We start from the raw sequence: 18576 nt of genomic DNA on the forward strand, positions 1-18576 counted from the left end.
TCATATGATAAATTGCTCTAGTTGTTATTTATTTTGTAAACAATACAAAACATACACATACAAATGACAGCATCATACAAACAACAACTACATCACACCTGCCCAGACCCACTAGCCCCCCCCCCCCCCCCCCGCATCACTTTCCGTCTCTCTCTCACGTCTCTTTCCGTAGCCCACACAATTTCAATTTTTCCATCGTATTAATGATGGCAGATTGATTGATTTCCACGTTTTTTCAACGTGAGTGATGAGAAGTGAATCGTCCGACCCATCGGGTATCTCACTACACCCCCATATGCTGTGTCTTGTAATATGCAGACGGATGAAATATGCAGACGGATGAAATACTTCTGATAGCCAACTTTCTAGATCCGCCCACAACTTCCAGACTATATAGCGTTCCCTAGAAAGCACGGGTTATTGTGTCATTTACACTTTAGACATGACTCTGCCGTTGTGCTGTAGAATTTGTGATTTTTGTCTCTTGTATAATACGTTTCATGCATTAGTTTATACTGGGTTAAGAGGTTGTTAGTTGGACATGCTCTCTGCAAGATTTTGTATATATATATCTTCCCTATCATATGAACAACATTTTCTGACTTAAGTAAGAGTTCCCTCAAGGCTGCTCTGATGTCCAAAAGATTTCTAATCAAAATGTTAGGAGATGTAACTTTTAAGTTGCATATAGTTGAAATGATCCGTCCAAACTGACCTCAGAATTCTGTTCTGGAAATAAATGTATTTCCTGTTACCAGGTCATTTACGGTTTCCATGCTTTTAGTTTCCCATGTGGACCAATTTACCGGTGAATAGTGAAAAGCTATCCGAGGATTGTTCCAAAGGGGTAGGTTTTTAGGGAGAGATATTGGTTCTTGTAGAAAACGCTTCATTTTCTGCCATGTTGTTATAGTGTTCTTAACTGTGAGGTCGTTCATGTTCTTAGCTCCATCCTTTGAAAACAGAAAGGATTCTGGGGATGTGCATGTGCATCTTCAATATGATCCCATTGTTCCTCTTTAGTGCATTTAACTATATGTTGTAAGTAAAAGCTAGGGTGGCGAGTTGATACAATTCCAAGACTAGAAAGTTAAAACCACCCTCAGATTTAGGAAGATGTCAAACGTTCCTTGCGACGTAATTGTTTTAGTCCTATTTGGACTCCAGGAAGAGTAGCTGTTGCCTTGCGGTGGCTAATTGGGATCCTAATAAACACTAAATACTGCTCCCAACTTAGAAAAGAAACACCAGAAAAATAAGTTGTTTTTCATTAAGATATAGCTTGGAATGTTGCTCTTTCCGTGCAATACAAATTTGAACAACCAGGTTGTTAGCTAGCTAGGTAACATGACAACAAAAAAAGGTTGTTTCTTATCAAACCAAAAAAGAGCGTCCCACGAGTAGTTTAAAACGGCCCAAAACATGGTTTATGAAATGATATAACATACGCGCCAATCCGCCGGTAGAAACAAGCGTAACAACAGAAGACTCATCAGTGTCTACACAACCCAGCTCGTCATCACCACTTAATCACATTTCTAAAAACTGACGGAGATGCGCAGAAAGAGCACATTTCTCCTCTCTATCTATCTCTGTTATTCCTCCCTCTTTCTCTCTCTCACTCTCCTTCTCCCCCCCTCCTCTCTATCTATCTCTGTTATTCCTCCCTCTTTCTCTCTTTCACTCTCCTTCTCCCCCCCTCCTCTCTATCTATCTCTGTTATTCCTCCCTCTTTCTCTCTCTCACTCCTTCTCCCCCCTCCTCTCTCTCTCTCCTTCCCCCTCCTCTCTATCTATCTCTGTTATTCCTCCCTCTTTCTCTCTCACTCTCCTTCTCCCCCCCTCCTCTCTCTCTCTCCTTCCCCCTCCTTCTCCCCCCTCCTCTCTATCTATCTCTGTTATTCCTCCCTCTTTCTCTCTCTCACTCTCCTTCTCCCCCCCTCTCTCTCTCTCGCTCTCTGTCTCTCCTTCCCCCTCCTTCTACCCCCCTCTGTCTCGTCTTCGCCCCCCCCCTCTCTCTCGCTCTCTGTCTCTCCTTCCCCCTCCTTCTACCCCCCTCTCTCGGCTTCGCCCCCCCACTCCCCCACCTCCCTCTGCGGTGCATGTGTCTCCATAAGCAGTGACCTGGCAGTGGCTCACTGGTGGGCGAGAGAAGCTGACGTGACACGTGGAGAGAGATGGGGGAGGAGAGAGATAGAGAGGAAAAAGGGAGAGAGATGGGGGAGAAGAGAGATAGAGAGGAAAAAGGGAGAGAGATGGGGGAGGAGAGAGATAGAGAGGAAAAAGGGAGAGAGATGGGGGAGGAGAGAGATAGAGAGGAAAAAGGGAGAGAGATGGGGGAGGAGAGAGATAGAGAGGAAAAAGGGAGAGAGATGGGGGAGGAGAGAGATAGAGAGGAAAAAGGGAGAGAGATGGGGGAGGAGAGAGATAGAGAGGAAAAAGGGAGAGAGATGGGGGAGGAGAGAGATAGAGAGGAAAAAGGGAGAGAGATGGGGAGGAGAGAGATAGAGAGGAAAAAGGGAGAGAGATGGGGGAGGAGAGAGATAGAGAGGAAAAAGGGAGAGAGATGGGGGAGGAGAGAGATAGAGAGGAAAAAGGGAGAGAGATGGGGGAGGAGAGAGATAGAGAGGAAAAAGGGAGAGAGAGACGCTGCTGCCGCTTTTATTCCTGACACCTCTCAACCTCCGCTTCTTTCCATCAGACAATTTTAGACAAACTCACACTGACAGACACAAATATACTGTTGACATACACAGACACGCGCAGAGACAAATATACTGTAGACATACACAGACACGTGCAGAGACAAAAATACTGTAGACATACACAGACACGCGCAGAGACAAATATACTGTAGACATACACTGACACGTGCAGAGACAAAAATACTGTAGACATACACAGACACGCGCAGAAACAAATATACTGTAGACATACACAGACACACGCAGAAACAAATATACTGTAGACATACACTGACACACGCAGAAACAAATATACTGTAGACATACACTGACACATGCAGAAACAAATAAACTGTAGACATACACTGACACACGCAGAAACAAATATACTGTAGACATACACTGACACATGCAGAAACAAATAAACTGTAGACATACACTGACACACGCAGAAACAAATATACTGTAGACATACACTGACACACGCAGAAACAAATATACTGTAGACATACACTGCGTGTACAAAACATTAGGAACACCTGCTCTTTCCATGACATAGACTGGCAAGGTGAATCCAGATGAAAGCTACAGTGGGGCAAAAAAGTATTTAGCCACCAATTGTGCAAGATCTCCCACTTAAAAAGATGAGAGAGGCCTGTAATTTTCATCATAGGTACACTTCAACTATGACAGACAAAATGAGAAAAAAAATCCAGAAAATCACATTGAAGGATTTTTAATGAATTTATTTGCAAATTATGGTGGAAAATAAGTATTTGGTCAATAACAAAAGTTTATCTCAATACTTTGTTATATACCCTTTGTTGGCAATGACAGAGGTCAAACGTTTTCTGTAAGTCTTCACAAGGTTTTCACACACTGTTGCTGGTATTTTGGCCCATTCCTCCATGCAGATCTCCTCTAGAGCAGTGATGTTTTGGGGCTGTTACTGGGCAACACGAACTTCAACTCCCTCCAAAGATTTTCTATGTGGTTGAGATCTGGAGACTGGCTAGGCCACTCCAGGACCTTGAAATGCTTCTTACGAAGCCACTCCTTCGTTCCCCGGGCGGTGTGTTTGGGATCATTGTCATGCTGAAAGACCCAGCCACGTTTCATCTTCAATGCCCTTGCTGATGGAAGGAGGTTTTCACTCAAAATCTCACGATACATGGCCCCATTCATTCTTTCCTTTACACGGATCAGTCGTCCTTGTCCCTTTGTAGAAAAACAGCCCCAAAGCATGATGTTTCCACCCCCATGCTTCACAGTAGGTATGGTGTTCTTTGGATGCAACTCAGCATTCTTTGTCCTCCAAACACGACGAGTTGAGTTTTTACCAAAAAGTTATATTTTGGTTTCATCTGACCATATGACATTCTCCCAATCTTCTTCTGGATCATCCAAATGCTCTCTAGCAAACTTCAGATGGGCCTGGACATGTACTGGCTTAAGCAGGGGCACACGTCTGGCACTGCAGGATTTGAGTCCCTGGCGGCGTAGTGTGTTACTGATGGTAGGCTTTGTTACTTTGGTCCCAGCTCTCTGCAGGTCATTCACTAGGTCCCCCCGTGTGGTTCTGGAATTTTTGCTCACCTTCTTGTGATCATTTTGACCCCACGGGGTAAGATCTTGCGTGGAGCCCCAGATCGAGGGAGATTATCAGTGGTCTTGTATGTCTTCCATTTCCTAATAATTGCTCCCACAGTTGATTTCTTCAAACCAAGCTGCTTACCTATTGCAGATTCAGTCTTCCCAGCCTGGTGCAGGTCTACAATTTTGTTTCTGGTGTCCTTTGACAGCTCTTTGGTCTTGGCCATAGTGGAGTTTGGAGTGTGACTGTTTGAGGTTGTGGACAGGTGTCTTTTATACTGATAACAAGTTCAAACAGGTGCCATTAATACAGGTAACGAGTGGAGGACAGAGGAGCCTCTTAAAGAAGGTCTGTGAGAGCCAGAAATCTTGCTTGTTTGTAGGTGACCAAATACTTATTTTCCACCATAATTTGCAAATAAATTCATAAAAAATCCTACAATGAGATTTTCTGGAATTTTTTTCTCATTTTGTCTGTCATAGTTGAAGTGTACCTATGATGAAAATTACAGGCCTCTCTCATCTTTTTAAGTGGGAGAACTTGCACAATTGGCGGCTGACTAAATACTTTTTTGCCCCACTGTATGATCCCTTGTTGATGTCACTTGATAAATCCACTTCAATCAGTGTAGGTGAGTGTTGATGAAGGGCAGGAGACAGGTTAAACAAGAATGTTTAAGCCTTGAGACAATTGAGACATTGAGCCATTCTGAAGGTGAATAGGCAAGACAAAAGATGTAAGTGCTTTTGAACAGGGTATGGTAGTAGGTGCCAGGCGCACTGGGTTTGTGTCAAGAACTGCAACGTGGCCTCCCAGGTGGTGCAGTGTTCTAAGGCACTGTATCGCAGTGCTACCTGTGCCACCAGAGACTCTGGGTTCGAGCCCAGGCTCTATCGCAGCCGGCCGTGACCGGGAGGACCATGGGGTGGCGCACAATTGGCCCAGTGCCGTCCGGGTTAGGGAGGGCCTGGCCGGCAGGGATATCCTTGTCTCATCGCACACTAGCGACTCCTGTGTCGGGCTGGATGCAGTGCACTCTGACCAGGTCGCTAGGTGTACGGTGTTTCCTCCGACACATTGGTGCGGCTGGCTTCCGGGTTGGATGTGCGTTGTGTCAAGAAGCAGTGCGGCTAGGTTGGGTTGTGTTTCGGAGGACGCATGACTCTCGACCTTCGACTCTCCTGAGTCTGTAAGGGATTTGCAGCGATGAGACAAGACTGTAACTACCAATTGGATAACATGAAAATCGGGAGAAAAAAGGGGTAAAAAAATAACTGCAATGCTCAATCTTTTCCCGTGTGTATCAAGAATGGTCCACCACCCAAAGGACATCCAGGCAACTTGACACAACTGTGGGAAGCATTGGAGTCAACATGGGCCAGCATCCATGCGGAATGCTTTCGACACCTTGTAGAGTCCATGCCCCAACGAATTAAGGCTGTTGTAAGGGCAAAAGGGGGTGCAACTCAATATTAGGGCGGTGTTCCTAATGTTTTGTACACTCAGTGTACACACATTCACAGATAAACACACAGACACAAATATACTGTAGACACACACATTCACAGATAAACACACAGACACAAATATACTGTAGACACACACACATTCACAGATAAATACACAGACACAAATATACTGTAGACACACACTCACAGATAAACACACAGACACAAATATACTGTAGACACACACATTCACAGATAAACACACAAACACAAATATACTGTAGACACACACATTCACAGATAAACACACAGACACAAATATACTGTGGACACACACATTCACAGATAAACACACAGACACAAATATACTGTAGACACACACATTCACAGATAAACACACAGACACAAATATACTGTAGACACACACATACAAAGACAGACACAGATGCAAATATACTGTAGACACACATTCACAGATAAACACACCGACACAAATATACTGTAGACACACACATTCACAGATAAACACACAGACACAAATATACTGTAGACAATGACATCAGGGTTGGGGTTAATTGCAGAAATTCAATTCTAATTCAATAATTTTTCCATTTGAATTTAATTGAATTCAGTCCAAATTCCAAGTCAGTCTTTGAATTTAGAGATAATTCAATTCCAATTTACATATTATCCCCAACAATTCCACAAATTCAAATTAATTTCGCTCAGACTTTCAGGCTGATCATGTCACTGTTCAGACAGCCTAGCTATACTGAAATATAGAAATACAAGTTTAAATTATTTAAAACAAATCCCGCAGTACATTTTTTATACTAAAGTGCATTAATCTCATTAACTGGGAAATGTACAACTATTGAATTCCAATTCCAATTTTACAATTAAATTCTAATTCAAACATTACAAACAGGGCCTCCCGAGTGACGCAGCCGGCCGCAACCGGGAGACCCATGAGGTGGCGCACAATTGTCCCAGCGTCACCCGGGTTAGGGGAGGGTTTGGCCAGCTGGGATGTCCTTGCCCCATGGCGCTCTAGCAACTCCTTGTGGTGGGTCAGGTGCCTGCAAGCTGAGTTCAGTCACCAGCTGTACGGTGTTTCCTCCAACACATTGGTGCGGCTGGCTTCCGGGTTTAGCGAGCAGTGTGTAAAAAAGCAGTGCGGCTTGGAGGCGTCGTGTTTCGGAGGATGCATGGCTCTCAACCTTCGCCTATCCCGAGTCCGTACGGGAGTTGCAGCGATGGGACAAAACTGTAACTACCAATTGGAAATCACGGAAAAATTGGTAAAAAGTACAAAAAATAAAAAAGTACATTTAGTCTAGTTCCAATTCAATTCCATAACGAAATTTAAATTGAATTCAATGTAAATCCTCCACTTCATGAGTGATTTCAAAAATGAAATTGAAATTTCAAATTAAATTTGGAAGCGACCCCAACCCTGGTAGACATACACACATACCCCGAAACATGTTACACTAATGAATACAACCATGGTAGACATACACACATACCCCGAAACATGTTACACTAATGAATACAACCCTGGTAGACATACACACATACACAGAAACATGCTACACTAACGAATACAACCCAGGTAGATATACACGGAAACATGCTACACTAATGAATACAACCCTGGTAGATATACACACATACACAGAAACATGCTACACTAATGAATACAACCCAGGTAGATATACACGGAAACATGCTACACTAATGAATACAACCCTGGCAGACATACACACATACACAGAAACATGCTACACTAACGAATACAACCCTGGTAGATATACACAGAAACATGCTACACTAACAAATTACAACCCTGGTAGATATACACAGAAACATGCTACACTAACAAATACAACCCTGGTAGACATACACACATACACAGAAACATGCTACACTAATGAATACAACCCTGGTAGACATACACAGAAACATGCTACACTAATGAATACAACCCTGGTAGACATACACAGAAACATGCTACACTAATGAATACAACCCTGGTAGACATACACACATACACAGAAACATGCTACACTAATGAATACAACCCTGGTAGACATACACAGAAACATGCTACACAAATGAATACAACCCTGGTAGATATACACACATACACAGAAACATGCTACACTAACGAATACAACCCTGGTAGACATACACACATACACAGAAACATGCAACACTAACAAATACAACCCTGGTAGACATACACAAAACATGCTACACTAACAAATACAACCCTGGTAGATATACATACATACACAGAAACATGCTACACTAACGAATACAACCCTGGTAGATATACACAGAAACATGCTACACTAACAAATACAACCCTGGTAGACATACACACATACACAGAAACATGCTACACTAACGAATACAACCCTGGTAGCTATACACACATACACAGAAACATGCTACACTAATGAATACAACCCAGGTAGACATACACACATACACAGAAACATGCTACACTACTGAATACAACCCTGGTAGACATACACAGAAACATGCTACACTAACGAATACAACCCTGGTAGATATACACACATAAACAGAAACATTCTACACTAACGAATACAACCCTGGTAGATATACACACATACACAGAGACATGCTACACCTATGAATACGACCCTGGTAGATATACATACATACACAGAAACATGCTACACTAATGAATACAACCCTGGTAGACATACACAAATACACAGAAACATGCTACACTAACGAATACAACCCTGGCAGATATACCCAGAAACATGCTACACTAACGAATACAACCCTGGCAGACATACACACATACACAGAAACATGCTACACTAACGAATACAACCCAGGTAGATATACCCAGAAACATGCTACACTAATGAATATAACCCTGGTAGACATACACACATACACAGAAACATGCTACACTAATGAATAAAACCCTGGTAGATATACACACATACACAGAAACATGCTACACTCATGAATACAACCCTGGTAGACATACACAGAAACATGCTACACTAATGAATACAACCCTGGTAGATATACACAGAAACATGCTACACTAACGAATTACAACCCTGGTAGATATACACAGAAACATGCTACACTAACGAATACAACCCTGGTAGATATACACACATACACAGAAACATGCTACACTAACAAATACAACCCTGGTAGACATACACACATACACAGAAACATGCTACACTAACGAATACAACCCTGGTAGCTATACACACATACACAGAAACATGCTACACTAATGAATACAACCCTGGTAGATATACACACATACACAGAGACATGCTACACCTATGAATACGACCCTGGTAGATATACATACATACACAGAAACATGCTACACTAATGAATACAACCCTGGTAGACATACACACATACACAGAAACATGCTACACTAACGAATACAACCCTGGTAGATATACACATAAACATGCTACACTAACAAATACAACCCTGGTAGATATACATACATACACAGAAACATGCTACACTAACGAATACAACCCTGGTAGATATACACAGAAACATGCTATACTAACAAATACAACCCTGGTAGACATACACACATACACAGAAACATGCTACACTAACGAATACAACCCTGGTAGATATACACACATACACAGAAACATGCTACACTAATGAATACAACCCTGGTAGACATACACACATACACAGAAACATGCTACACTAACGAATACAACCCTGGTAGATATACACAGAAACATGCTACACTAACGAATACAAACCTGGTAGATATACACACATACACAGAAACATGCTACACTAACGAATACAAACCTGGTAGATATACACACATACACAGAAACATGCTACACTAATGAATACAACCCTGGTAGATATACACACATACACAGAAACATGCTACACTAACGAATACAACCCTGGTAGACATACACACATACACAGAAACATGCTTCACTAATGAATACAACCCTGGTAGATATACACACATACACAGAAACATGCTACGCTAACGAATACAACCCTGGTAGATATACACAGAAACATGCTACACTAATGAATACAACCCAGGTAGACATACACAGAAACATGCTACACTAACGAATACAACCCAGGTAGACATACACAGAAACATGCTACACTAACGAATACAACCCAGGTAGACATACACAGAAACATGCTACACTAACGAATACAACCCTGGTAGATATACACAGAAACATGCTACACTAATGAATACAACCCTGGTAGACATACACAGAAACATGCTACACTAACGAATACAACCCTGGTAGACATACACAGAAACATGCTACACTAACGAATACAACCCTGGTAGATATACACAGAAACATGCTACACTAACGAATACAACCCTGGTAGATATACACAGAAACATGCTACACGAATGAATACAAAGTGTGACCTACACAACAAACATTCTCACACAACACACATACAAAGCAATCAAACGTATCAGGGCCTACAAACATCGTCATACATACAACAAATTGAGGGTGAGAAAGGAAAACCCTGAGAATAGTGCCAAAGAAACATTTCAACCCTAATAATGAAAAAGCATTCCTTTCCCAGTGTTTTTGGCCTGTTTTTCTGCACACTGTTCGTGACTGTGAGTATCTCGTCTAGACTACTTACGCAACAATGTTTTCAGTTTCAATTGTACTGGCTCTTCAACAAATGTCACAAGCTACCTCTGTTTATGTTAAAGCTGTCTGCAGTAGAGCTACAGTAATGTGCCACTGATTGACCTGTCATTGATAAGCCATTTAGAGTGACATTATATTATAGATACACGGGTTATAAATGAGTCTTGAAGTCTTTGCTTTATCATAACCCTCAAAGCTCTGTATCTCATCTTAGGTATAATTGATGAGAGCGTGTGTTCCAGACTGTTCTGGGAACGTTTGTTTTTAGGTTGCAGGGAGGTTTTGAGAACGTTTTACTTTGGTTCCTTTACAGTTTTACTGGGATGTTGTGAAAGTTTGATGGTTATTATTGTACGTTTTCTCAACACTCGAATAGCGAAATGTCTATGTTTTTGAATACCTTTCCCAGAATGCTTCAATAAGACTTTTAATAACACTGCTGGCCTATTTTTAGGTGAACTTTTTTGTAACTCGGAAGCGCAGAAAGGACACGGGGAATTTCACTTGCTTAGGCATTACTCATTCAAACACGTTGTTTTTACTGAGGCACGGCATCCGTGAGATTCAAAACCAGCATGACATGCTTTTCTACGCATACAAAGCTGCTCATTTTAATCTGCTCAAACAGGACCCATTTCAAAGTAAACGAGCACTCATTAAGATCAGGTTGGTGGGCAATTGGTGGGCATGGCCAACACACCTGAATGTAACCACGTGTGAACCTTTAGGGGGGGGGGGGAATGGTCAAGTTCGTTAAATGTGCTGAGAATGTTCTAAAAACCAAGCGACTATCCTGCACCATTCCCAGAAAGTTGTGGGAAGGTTGTATGCAAAACCCACTCTCAATCACCAAGCTCTTAGAAAAACATTTTGTGCTAGCTGGGCTCTCTCTTCGCCTCGTTCTTTCGCTCTGTTGTCTCTGCCTTGAGGCCAGGAAATGTGACTGAATACCACACTGCAACACCGGACTAATACAATAACAATGTTAGAATAATTAATACATCTACACACACAGACACACTAGAACAGACCTAAGGCCTTGCATCCTGAAACAACACGTTCTCTTGTTTATTTCTGTTGTGGTGGTTGTTTTCGCATTGTTCTAGTTAGATTCATTCCAATATTAGGCTACTGTGTAATATGCATGCTGTTCATAACTACATCTGATTGAGAAAAACAACTCCACAACACATCCCCAATCAGCCAATTACCATCCTCACTGACTGGGAACACGTGGAAGTTATGGTTCAATTAGGCTGGGTGTCGAAACCCTCTAATCCATAAAATAGGTAAAGTCAATTAGGACAACTTTCCAATTAAGGACAAATCTGTGACTTGAGGGTAGGGATATAATGAGCTGCTGCTGGGTGGATGGAGCCACACTGAGACTGTGTCCTTGTTTAAGTTCCTGCTAACGTGTGTCAGTCTGTGCGTGTTTTAATGTCCTGCTCTGTGAACATGCAGAGCCGTGAGTAGGTTCTAATTCTGAATTTAACCCACTCATTGAATCCTTTGAGGCCCAGTGCGTGTGTACTGTGTGTGTTCTGGGAAAAGACATGCGTTTGAAGGGTTTTATATTGCATGTAGAATGAGTCATTTTGATCTGGCTAATGCTCACCAAAGCCCCTGCCTGCTTGTTGAGGGAGGTGTTCAGCTGGTGGACCACTGAGCACGCATCTCTCCTTTTTGTTTCAGACAAGCCACAACAAGCTACATCATCCTGTGCCAAACTAACTGCATCCAAAGGTTGTTGTCAGTAACCGTATCCCAAAAAGAATGTCTTTAAAGGTACATTTTAGGGCTTGACATTCAGGTAAATTTACCAGTGGCACACTGGGCCAGCACCAAGTGAAAACTACTGGCCCGAATTAGAAAATGACTGGCCTGGGCCACGAACACAGTAAAGCAAGTTCGGCATGCATAATTTCAATCGTGGGTGATGTCATGTTTAATTTGCAGTCTGGGCAGGTTAGGGTTAGGGTTAGGGTTAGGGTTAGGGTTAGGGTTAGGGTAACCATATGTTTACACTGATGTTTACACTGATTGTTTGGAAAACCCAAAGAAAATGATGACATATAGCCAGCCATATTAAGCTGTTTAAAATGTCATATTCCCCTCCAGAAATGAGCCCAATAAGATGGAAAGCAATATCTTTAGGGCCTGTACATGGTCCATATTAACAGGCAGGTGTGCTATTTTAACAATAAGCATGATCACCTGTCTGATGCAGCATGGTGGCTACATGGCTGAAGCATGATCACCTGTCTGATGCAGCATGGTGGCTACATGGCTGAAGCATGATCACCTGTCTGATGCAGCATGGTGGCTACATGGCTGAAGCATGATCACCTGTCTGATGCAGCATGGTGGCTACATGGCTGAAGCATGATCACCTGTCTGATGCAGCATGGTGGCTACATGGCTGAAGCATGATCACCTGTCTGATGCAGCATGGTGGCTACATGGCTGAAGCATGATCACCTGTCTGATGCAGCATGGTGGCTACATGGCTGAAGCATGATCACCTGTCTGATGCAGCATGGTGGCTACATGGCTGAAGCATGATCACCTGTCTGATGCAACATGGTGGCTACATGGCTGAAGCATGGGGTTGCTCCTCTGCATTGTTTACCAGCTGAACACCTCCCTCAACGCTGCCAATTGCGAAAGAAGTTGAGAAATAAATCATACACCACTGTAAAGCTGGGATCCTGCTCTTTTCAATAACTGCCTTCAAAACAGTTGTCTTGTATTCCTGTATTAAACTTGTTGTGTAAATAATGTTCATGTCTTGACAACCAAGTAGCTTCTTAGTGTAGACCTAAGTAAATATTTATTTTTTGAATAATGTCATTGCGCCTCCCTAGTGGTCTGGCGCGAGTAGCCTTGGAAACCAAATGCTGGTTGATAACAAGTGGAAAGACTGTGGATTAAATGGAAATATAATAGTTATTTTTGTCTTGGAGTTTGAAAATGTACTGACTTAAGTGGGCCATATGAAAATTTGATTAACTGTCCCGGTGAGCTCGGCAGATGTTGCCGGGCCAGCGGGCAGCCCTGAATGTCGAGCCCTGAGTTTCACAAAGGGGAAGATTTTCAGTTCAGCTCGGCGAAACACCAAGTGGCAAGTCACCTTTTCCTTGAGGCCTTGTTACTGAGGTGACACGCCTCTCTCTGACCCCTGACTTTCAACTCTGTGACCTTTGACCCCTCTTTCCCTCCCCTGCGGGGGGCAGACTGACTTACCTCAGCCTGTGGTGGCCCTTGTCTTTGTAAGGTGCGATGTCCAGGGACGTCTCTTCCCATGTCATGGCGATGCCCTCCAGCGACTGGAAGGAGAAGAAAAAAAATTGACGTTTGAATGCTAATGTTAACAGACGGAACAGAGATGGGCCGGAGGGGGCGTGTGTGTGTGTGTATGCGACTGTGTGTGTCTGTGTGTGTGTGTGTGTGTGTGTGTGTGTGTGTGTGTGTGTGTGTGTGTGTGTGTGTGTGCGTGTGCTTGTGTGTCGCGCCCCTTCTTATATGATGATTTCTGAATCAGCAGCAGCTTGAAGCAGCTCTTAAGACAGGAAACCATTGATCTTGGCAGGCACCTCCAGTGAGAGGCCTTACATGGCCATGGATCCTCTCACTGACTCTCTCTCTCTCGCGCGCGCGCTCTCTCTTTCTTCTCTTCCTCCTCCTCCATGACTTATCAATGAACCGCGTTGGGGTTTGAGGGGCTAGAGAGGTTAGGGGGGCTTGGGGGGAGGGCAAGGGGGCTATTTCAAACGCCTCTGTTCCCTGGTGGCCGACGGTATTCACACACTATATCTGTGTTGATGTAACCTCTGTGACAGTGGAGCACTGTGTCTGGGAATTTATAGGGTTAAAGGCTGCTAAGGCGAGGGGAGGGAAAGAGAGAGAAAGAGGGGGGAAGAGAGAGAGCGAGAGAGAGAGAGAGAGAGAGAGAGAGAGAGAGAGAGAGAGATAGAGGGGGAGCGAAAGAGACCCTCAGAGATGCTTACATAGCACGAACAGATCTGGGACCAGGCTAAACCCTTATGGTTCTTAGTTAAGACTGTACTTAAGGGGGGGGGGGGTATAATCAGTTTTGGGGTCAATGCCATTTCAATTCAGTCACAAATTGACTTAATAGAAATGGAATTGATCCCAACAACCCTGGTTATAAGAGCAGATGTACACTGCACCTGTGGGCCATTCATCATTCTAACACTACACTGACCTTACTGAATGCTTGGATATGCTGTGATCACAGATGAGGAGCCATTACACTCCCTAAAGACTTCCAGGATCAGGAGTGACTAATTACATTTAGACCTTTGACCCTTATAACCAAAGCAAAAGGCTCCGATGACTGAACCCTCAGACCCCTAGAGGCATGTGTTGAGAGATGCAGGGACTGGGAGTCCATGATTAACGTGCTATTGAAAAGACTACGCTTTGCTGTTAACCCTGTACAGTAGGTGCACGAGAGAGGAGGTAGGTAGAGAGGAGGAGAGAGAGGAAGGGAAGGCGAGAGCGAAAGTAAGAGAAGGGAGAGAGAGAGAGAGAGAGAGAGTATAAAGGAGAAGGGTCTGAAACTGACCTGCTCTATGGAGAGCTCTTTGCTGGCGGCTCCGGATATCTCCGAGATCTTGTCAGCGTGCTGCTCGAGGCCCAGGGCCACGATTTTCTCCAGGGTGAACTCTGGACTGGTGTGGTCAAACGACCGCTGAACCTCGTGGCAGATCTGCTTCCAGTGCCTAGCAACAACAGTCACAGACAGTCACCAGGTCAGCCAGGACACACACTGTAGAGTATGAATGCAGAGGAGTGGGGAGGAAAGAGGCTATTGAAGGGATGGATATATATATATATATATATATATATATATATACAAAACTGTATGTGTATTGGGAGTTTTTATTAAGATTTTTTTATGACTTATTATTTATTTATTTTTATTTATTGTTTAATATTCCAACTACTGATATAAGGTTGAAAGGTGCTGTCTGGTTTGCTGTCTTGTCAGTTGTTATTAGCGTTATGCAATGGTGTAACGTCATACTGATTAAAAAAAATAAAAAATACTTGACCAGATTTACCAATGTTTGATGTGTGACGTGATTTTCTTGGATTACTTGTGGGATCATACCACAGACAAACGTCCAATGTTCCTATCAAGTTGGGTACTTCTACTGTGTTGTACTCAACCTGTTGGATTTACTCGTGGCTGTGTGAAGTGAGGCTTACACTTAAAAACATGGAGGGTCTGGTACCATCATCTAACTGGACATTATGGATGCAGTCCTATAAGTGTGATTGACAATATTGACACATTGAAGGAGGAGTATTAATGGAAGAGGAGGAGGGAGAAGGAGGAAGAGGATAGATAAGGAATATGTGCCCGAAGTCAGCCTCTGGCTATGTTCTGCCATTTAATCACAGCTTGGATTCCTCTCACTAGGAAACCCCCTAGTTACCCACAGCACCACGGTACCTTAGCCCCACTTGACTTTAACCACAAGACACCCGCCCTTCCTTAACTACAGACCAGGCACACAACCCAACCCCACCATCTTGCACTCTGATCTCTCTCTCTCTCTCTCTCTCTCTATCCGCCCCCATGGAGTCTAGCTGCGCCGCTGTGCACCCTGGGACCTGGTAGAGTGCAACGGAAAATGTGTTTTCTCTTTCTGCCTTTTCTCTTTTTCCGCTTTTTTTCCCTCTCTCTCCGTCAGACGTAATCCTCTGTTTATTTTCTTCTATTCCCCAGAGCGCGGCCCAGTCAGAAAGGATCTTTCAGATGGTTACATCACTGCCGATAGGCCACAACGTTATCTCGGAAATCTCTCCCTCCCTCCCTCCCTCCCTCCCTCCCTCCCTCCCTGTCATTAGGATCCTTGTCAAAACATTCCGGATCGAGCTGGATAGATGGGAAGAGGGGAACATTGTTTTGGGAATGCCACAACCAATCAGATGGGGGGGGAGGTGGCTGATGGGAGGAAGTGAAGTCGCGACTAGGACAGAAAGCTTTAGGAGGAACTGATGACCTGTAGAACCTCCAGGAAAGTGAGTGAAACATTTTGGGGGGGAGCCCAGTGAGCATTTACAATTGTCCAGGCAGGGACTGGCGCCAGCCCCCTTGGCTCGGTGTGAGGATAGAAACTGGGGAAGGGTTGGAGAAAAAAGACTGGGGAAGAACTGGGGAATTGGAGAAGAGCCAAAGGCTTAGAAATCCACAGGTAGGTATAGACATACCGTATAGACATACCGTATAGACATACCGACATATAGACATACCGACATATAGACATACCGTATAGACATACCGTATAGACATACCGTATAGACATACCGACATATAGACATACCGTATAGACATACCGTATAGACATACCGTATAGACATACCGACATATAGACATACCGACATATAGACATACCGACGTATAGACATACCGTATAGACATACCGTATAGACATACCGACATATAGACATACCGACATATAGACATACCGTATAGACATACCGACATATAGACATACCGTATAGACATACCGACATATAGACATACCGACGTATAGACATACCGTATAGACATACCGACATATAGACATACCGTATAGACATACCGACATATAGACATACCAACATACCGACATACCGTATAGACATACCGTATAGACATACCGACATATAGACATACCGAATAGACATACCGTATAGACATACCGACATATAGACATACCGACGTATAGACATACCGTATAGACATACCGACATATAGACATACCGTATAGACATACCGACATATAGACATACCAACATACCGACATACCGTATAGACATACCGTATAGACATACCGTATAGACATACCGACATATAGACATACCGTATTGGCATACCGTATAGGCATACCGTATAGACATACCGTATAGACATACCGTACAGACATATAGACATACCGTATAGGCATACCGTATAGACATACCGTATAGTCATATAGACATACCGTATAGACATACCGTACAGACATACCGTATAGACATACCGTCTAGACATACCGTCTAGACATACCGTATAGACATATCGTATAGACATATAGACATATAGACATACCGTACAGACATAACGTACAGACATACCGTACAGACATACCGTATAGACATACCGACATATAGACATACCGACATATAGACATACCGTATAGACATACCGTACAGACATACCGTATAGACATACCGTATAGACATACCGTATAGACATACCGACATATAGACATACCGTATAGACATACCGTACAGACATACCGTACAGACATACCGTATAGACATACCGTATAGACATACCGTATAGACATACCGTATAGACATATTGTAGAAAACCCTGTTGAGTTTTGAACATTATTCTACAGAGAAGTACAACCTTGGGGGAAGAATGACGGAGGGTGGGTTTACCTACATTTACATTTCAGTCATTTAACAGACGATCTTCTCCTAACTGCTGTAGTGCATTTGAGGTTCAAAAGTAAAGTGAAGGAGAACGAGTGCTATGGGAGGAGCAGACTACACTGTTTGTGTATGAGAACGTAAGTGGACTTCTACACAGTACTGAAGAGGTGAGGATCGTCAGCAGGACATATTACTCTCTTCTGGCCTGACCTGTCCCTCATGGCTGGGTTCCTCAGGTCAGAGATGAGAGGGATGGTTCTCTTGAACTGGTCAATCCTGTTCTTAGAGAAGTCCACTATCTCCCACTGCTTATCCTGCAGACACACAACAACAACAACAGCAAAAGTTTACTACATAATAACAAAATACAAAGTCCACTTCATTACCAAAATTGTACTGCTCCTCCATTGTAAAAAAAAAAACATGTTTTAAAAAGATTTGGGAAGCTATAGATATGTATTTAAGGAAAGTGGAAAGGGGGATACCTAGTCAGTGGTACAACTGAATGCATTCAACTGAAATGTGTCTTCCACATTTGACCCAATTTATGAACGTCTGCATTCGTTTTTGACACGTTTCTTCTATTGCAGACACCTTAATGCCAACTTTTAAATGATATTACGTGAGCTCAACATAAATAAAAAAGAACAATTATTTAAAAAATGTCCTTAAAGTATATATATATTTTTTAGAGAGTAC

The 18576-nt window shown here is 43.0% G+C and overlaps 1 protein-coding gene across 2 annotated transcripts in view; it reads right to left on the bottom strand.

Annotated features, from left to right (window-relative positions):
• The window catches only part of dnah2 (dynein, axonemal, heavy chain 2), a 234031-nt gene that overhangs the window by 140628 nt on the left and 74827 nt on the right, over positions 1–18576 (bottom strand). For both annotated transcript variants that reach the window (XM_036957925.2, XM_090214597.1), the window contains exons 26-28: positions 18088–18191; positions 15029–15185; positions 13684–13766 (exon numbers count right to left, since the gene is read on the bottom strand). In XM_036957925.2, the coding sequence (XP_036813820.2) occupies positions 13684–13766; positions 15029–15185; positions 18088–18191 (344 nt within the window). The remainder of the gene's footprint in view (positions 1–13683; positions 13767–15028; positions 15186–18087; positions 18192–18576) is intronic.

This window comes from Oncorhynchus mykiss, chromosome 21 (genome assembly GCF_057628025.1).
Source record: "Oncorhynchus mykiss isolate SJ-2025 chromosome 21, ASM5762802v1, whole genome shotgun sequence".
Taxonomy (NCBI): domain Eukaryota; kingdom Metazoa; phylum Chordata; class Actinopteri; order Salmoniformes; family Salmonidae; genus Oncorhynchus; species Oncorhynchus mykiss.